This window comes from Tenrec ecaudatus, chromosome 10 (assembly GCF_050624435.1).
Source record: "Tenrec ecaudatus isolate mTenEca1 chromosome 10, mTenEca1.hap1, whole genome shotgun sequence".
NCBI lineage: Eukaryota > Metazoa > Chordata > Mammalia > Afrosoricida > Tenrecidae > Tenrec > Tenrec ecaudatus.
Window position 1 is genome coordinate 79,338,971 of NC_134539.1, and position 5,195 is coordinate 79,344,165.

The 5,195-nt window shown below is 60.0% G+C and overlaps 1 protein-coding gene across 1 annotated transcript; it reads right to left on the minus strand.

Moving 5' to 3' along the window:
* Positions 1-231: 231 nt before the first annotated feature.
* Positions 232-4,805, minus strand: CDK9 (cyclin dependent kinase 9). Its single transcript, XM_075560750.1, has 7 exons — positions 4,241-4,805; positions 3,706-3,787; positions 2,661-2,751; positions 2,086-2,252; positions 1,806-1,977; positions 1,510-1,658; positions 232-1,108 (listed from the first exon to the last, which is right to left on the minus strand). The coding sequence occupies exons 1-7, from the start codon at positions 4,678-4,680 to the stop codon at positions 743-745; spliced, it is 1,467 nt and encodes a 488-aa protein (XP_075416865.1). The 5' UTR covers positions 4,681-4,805; the 3' UTR covers positions 232-742.
* Between the last annotated feature and the right edge of the window lie 390 nt (positions 4,806-5,195).

Here is a 5,195-nt window from a genome sequence, read left to right on the forward strand (position 1 = left end):
AGACTGATCAGACGCAAGATAGGGAGAGTGAGTGTGTAAAAGGTCCCCAATTTGAGGGGGAAAGACCACAGCGCCCTGCAACAGTGGAAGGGAACACGAATAGGGATAAAGAAGAGAATCAGGGCCACCAGTGATGTGACAAAAATCAAAGCACAGCCGTCATGCCCAACCTGCTGGCTGCAGGGAGATGAGCTTGGGATCCGAAGGCAAAACACTTGAGCAGAAGCGGTTAAAAAAAACTACAGCCAACTTTTAATTGTAACTGACCAAATTCTGTCTAGAAATGTCCCCAAGTGAACAAACCAACTGAACAGAAGAAACATGATATAAAGTCTTGTACTGAAGAAACCAAGAGCTTTCCCCAACCCCATGCTTCTGAGGATCAGGCCAAGAACCGCCCACTCCCAAGGTGGGTTCTGTTCCCTGTACAAGTTTCTCATCCCAAGACCAGCGTTGGGATGGGCCAAGGACCGCCCTCTCCTCCCATTCTGGGAACTCTCAGAAAGCCATTGGTGGGGTGAGACCTCCCTCCCACCCCTTATCCTGTCCTAAGGGAAATGGAGGCCCCCAAGGGGCCATCCAGAAAGTCAGGAGAGTGGAGGGAGGCAGCCGCAGGGCCCTCGACCAAACTTTGTCCTGTCTGCTCAGCCGGGTGTGCCCAAGGTAGACATGAAACTGTGCACTAGCGAGAAACCTCTGCAGTGCAAGTCACACAGCGCAAGTCCCCACGCAAGCCCGGCCCTCAGAAGACACGCTCGAACTCCGTCTGGTTGGTGGTGGCTGGGTTGCGGCTCTGGTTGGTGGTCTGCTGGGTGATTTGGCTGCCCTTCCGGCGTGGCGGCGCCAGGTACTCGAACATGGACGTCAGGTGGGTGGACAGCATGTTCTTCAAGTCTGAGGGCATGGGGTCGGACCAGAAGAAGTCGTGGTTGAGAGCGTCGTCGCTGTCGATGCGCTGCGTGGGGTCCAGCACCAGCAGCTTGTCGATGAGGTCCAGCGCGTAGGGGTCACGCACGTAGGCCTTCAGCCTGTCTTTCACCTTTCGCTTCTGGCCCTTGGGCAGGTCCACCTTCTCAAACAGCTCGTACTTGTCCACATTGGGCCACACCTTGGGAAGGAGGAACAGTCCAATGGGATGGCCTTAGTGTAGCTTAGTGGCTATGTGACTTTTCTGTTACTCAGGCGTCTCCAAGCACCTGCTACTCGAGTGCCCCTCACACAGGCCTGGGGGGACACTCACCTTCCCGAGGTCAAGGGGGATGTTTGCAGCTAGCACCAAGAACTCAGGGACCGGTGCCAGACTCTATCCAAATCACCTCAAGTTCAAGTTGTGCCAAACCCGACAGGCCTGCCTTTGTTTTACAGAAACAACAGCTCTTAGATGAGCGGTTCAAATGGCTTGCCCAGGACTCCAGAGTTAACAAGCTCCAGGGTCAGGTCTCGAACACAGGCTGTGTGGCTCTTGCCCTCTTACTGCCTGCCTCTTCAGGGGAGTTTTTGGCTACGTACCTCAGGGGTGATGGAGCCACAGAGCTGGCTGATGAGGGCAAGCTGGTGCTGTTCGGTGTTGCCCTGCATGATAGGGCTGCGGGTCCACATCTCTGCCATGATGCACCCAGCACCCCACAGATCAATGGGGGGGCCGTAGTCTCGCTCCCCTGAGAACACACCGGGAGGGCCCGAGTCAGAGGGCCCCTGAGATTCACGGTCCTGGGGTCAACGGCTCAGGAAGCCCTAGCAGGGGAGGTTGGGGTGGGGAAGGTGCCTGGATCCCAGCCCACCCCGGCCCGCTTGGGAATCCTCACCAAGCAACAGCTCCGGGGGCCTGTACCAGAGTGTCACCACACGGTTGGTATAGCGGTTGGGCTGGCTATTTTTGGCCAAACTGAAGGCCCGGGCCAGCCCAAAGTCAGCCAGCTTCAGGACCCCGTCGCGGGTGATGAGCACGTTGGCTGCCTTCATGTCCCTGTGCAGGATCTATAGGCAGGGCAGGAGTCAGGGCTCAACCAGGCTCCTGTGGACCCCCTGGCCATGCCCAGCCTGCAGCGGGCACCGAGGCCAGCCCAAGTCGTCTCCGGCCCCTACCTTGTTCCTGTGGATGTAGTACAGGCCATTAAGCAGCATCTGCATGACCTTCTTGATCTCCGACAGGGTGAACTTGACTAAGACATTACTCAGCAGCCCAGCAAGGTCATGCTCGCAGAAGTCAAACACCAGGTATATACTGCCCTTGCAGCGGTTATAGGGGGACGCTGAGGAGGGAAGGCCGGGAAGGAAAGATAAGGAAAATTCCCCACATAACCCACTTTCCCACCATCCACTCCAAACCCCTCTAATCCATGTGCCACCCATGCCCTCCCCTCCACTGTGTCCACTTCCTGTTCTTTCACTGGTAAAATACGTCCTGGGTGTCTAGCTCGTGCCCTCACGTGGATTCCCACTCACAGCGACCCTGGCGGGCAGAGTAAAGGACTCTGTTACTTAGGTGTCTAATCCGTCAAAGGAGTAGAAATATCACCTTTCCTGAGGAACGATCCTGCGGTTAGCGGCCCCAACAATCGGCCTCCAGCCATTTAAGTTTCACCAGTTCCAACTTTGCCATGCACCCATTTTCTAGGCATCTGAAAGCGGGAGACAAAGTCCCCAAACTGAAGACTTACCTTTGGTTCGGCAGATCTCAATCAAGTTGACCACATTCTCATGTTTTAGAAGCTGGAGGATCTTGATTTCCCGTAAGGCAGTGATGGGAAACTGTGTGGAGTGAAAGACCGAGAGGGTCAAAAGTGGGTGTGAGGGCCGCAGACCAAGGGATCCAGACTATGGCACACAGGCTGGGAGAGAGAGTAAGGACAAGCAAAACCAAACTGAGGCCAATGCCGCCAGGTGGATTCCGACTGCTAGGGCCCCTAGGGGACAGAACGGAACTGCTCCCTAGTGCTTCCAAGACCGTATATCCAATGACAGCAGACAGCCTCATCTTTCTCCCGGGGAGCAGCTGGGCACATGAACTGCAGCCCAAAGCTGAAGCCACTCCACCTTTGGACTAAGCTGCCTCGGGTCCCTCAAGCTGCATAAGGTCTCCAATAGAGAAACTATCATTGTAGCCTGTACACCTCAGAGTTGGGTCCAGACAATGACTGGCCAGCTTTACTCATCACAAAGTTGTTACTATTATCATACACTACAGGCTCCGCTTTCCATCAACCTTCAAATCGAAGCTCTACACCTTTGCTAACTTGCTGTGTGGCAACAAAGACGTTTAAATGTCCTTACTAAGAAATAGCTGTCCAGAGAGCTGGAGTCGAGCTATAGAGTGGGCTAGGGGGAGGGCCTGTTTCTCTTCAATGCAACCTCTTGAACCTTATTCACTTCCTAAAGCCCTGGGCATGCATCTATTTATTTATTTTTACGTAAGAAGATGACATGCTGAACCATGCCATTTTAAAGGACTGCTACAGCTGTGACCGGGAGTGCATTTGGTGCGGTCAGGAGGAATAAAGTCATGTCAGTTACAAGACTTTGGGAGCCAACTACCCTCACTCACTGCCACGGAATCAATTCAGACTCATTCTCACCCTAATACCCTGGAAGGTGGGGATTCCAAGGGGACAACCAAGAAACGGGTAACCTCGCGGAGTCAGACTCCTAGGAAAAGCACTGGGTGCCCAGGGCAGCTGCTGGGCCTGCCCCGTGACCCATACTTACCCCCTCTTTCTCGTTTTCCATCAGCACCTTCTTCAGAGCCACCTTCTTGCCCGTCTTGCGGTGCTTAGCCTTAAAGACTTCCCTAGAGACGGAGAGGGGACCCGTGAGGGCGCAGGAGGCCGTTTTCGCCAGGCTCGCCCCTCCCCCACCACGGGAGGCGGAGCAGGAAAGCAGAGACTCCCGGGAGGGGCTCGGCCGGGTACCGGGGCACTCGGCCACTTCACCACCCTGGGTCTTCCGTCCCACTCTAGGGGCCTCTGCTTCCTTCGCTCTCAGTTCCTCCTCTGCACTCAGGAGTCTCACTGTCCTCCTCAGCTTCCCTGCAATCTCTCCCCATCCCTACCACAGGCCTCAGGCTCCTCCCCGCCACCAGCTCCTTCAGGCCCCGGCGGGATGCAACGCGCCCTTGCGAGACTAGGGGACACGCCCGGGGCCCGGCAGCTTCCCTGCGCCTTGGGGCCGGCTCCGGACGCTCCGACGTCGGCTTTGGAGGCTGCAGGCCCAGAGACTCCAGCCCCTCGGGGCCCAGTCTTACCCAAAGGTGCCTTGGCCGATCTTGGCGAGCTTCTCATATTTGGTCACCTCATCACAAAAGGGACATTCCACTGAGTCGTACTGCTTTGCCATGGCCGCCTCCAGCGCGCCTCCGCCTCCACCACCGCCAGCCGCCGCTGCTCCTGCTCCCGGTCCCGCTGCCGTGCTCCAAGCTCCTCCGCGGCCGCGCCACTTCCGCCTCCAAGGCCACTTCCGGCCCCGAGGCGCCGATCCCGCCTCTTCCGCCCGCCGCCCGCCGCTAGGCCCCCTGGGACTTGTAGTTCCCGGGAGGCCAGAGGGAGCCGGAGCTGCAGAGGCGCCTCCGCCGCCGCCACTGGCCCCGCCGCCGCCGCCGCCGCCACTGCCGCCGGCGGCCCCGATCGGGGGCGCGGGGAGCCGGGGCGCCGAGGCTGAGGTTCGGGGCGGTGCGTCCCGCTGCATCTGCCCGGACTGCCGCTGCTGCCGAAGCTGCTTGACGCTCTGGCGCCCGATCCCGGGCCAGCCGCAGTGCCCTGCTCCTCCTCCTCCGACGGCACCGCCTCCGCCGGGCTGCGCGGGGCCGTGAGCGGGGGGGGGGCGGGGGGGCGGTCCCCGAGTCGCGGCCTGGGGGCTCCCTGGCCGGGCCCCGGCCGGGGGCGTCCGGGTTAGGGGGCGAGACGGGAAGATCCGACACGGCGGCGGCCCGAGAGCCCGGGAGGGGGCGCGTTATAAAGGGGGAGGTGCCCGGCCTCGCCCTCCCTTCCCCCTCCGCCTCCCCCCTCCCTCCTCCCTCCCACCCTCAGCGGCCGCACCTGCCGCCGCCGCCGCTGTCGCCGCCCGCCGGCCCGCGGCCCGCCGGCCGCCCTCGGCGCGTCACCGCCCGCGGCCCCTCCCCCGCCTTCGGAGGTGGGGCTCGGCGCCCGGCACCTGGCCGCGGGGCGCCCCGCTGCGTGCCTCAGTTTACCACCCCGGCCGAC

Coding starts and splice junctions, on each gene's coding strand:
- CDK9 (XM_075560750.1), bottom strand. CDS start 4,680: ATGCAGCGGGACGCACCGCCCCGAACCTCAGCCTCGGCGCCCCGGCTC. Junction 3,788..4,240: donor ATCGGCCAAGGCACCTTTGG/GTAAGACTGGGC, acceptor CTCCGTCTCTAG/GGAAGTCTTTAAGGCTAAGC. Junction 1,659..1,805: donor GCCCCCGGAGCTGTTGCTTG/GTGAGGATTCCC, acceptor GTGTGTTCTCAG/GGGAGCGAGACTACGGCCCC.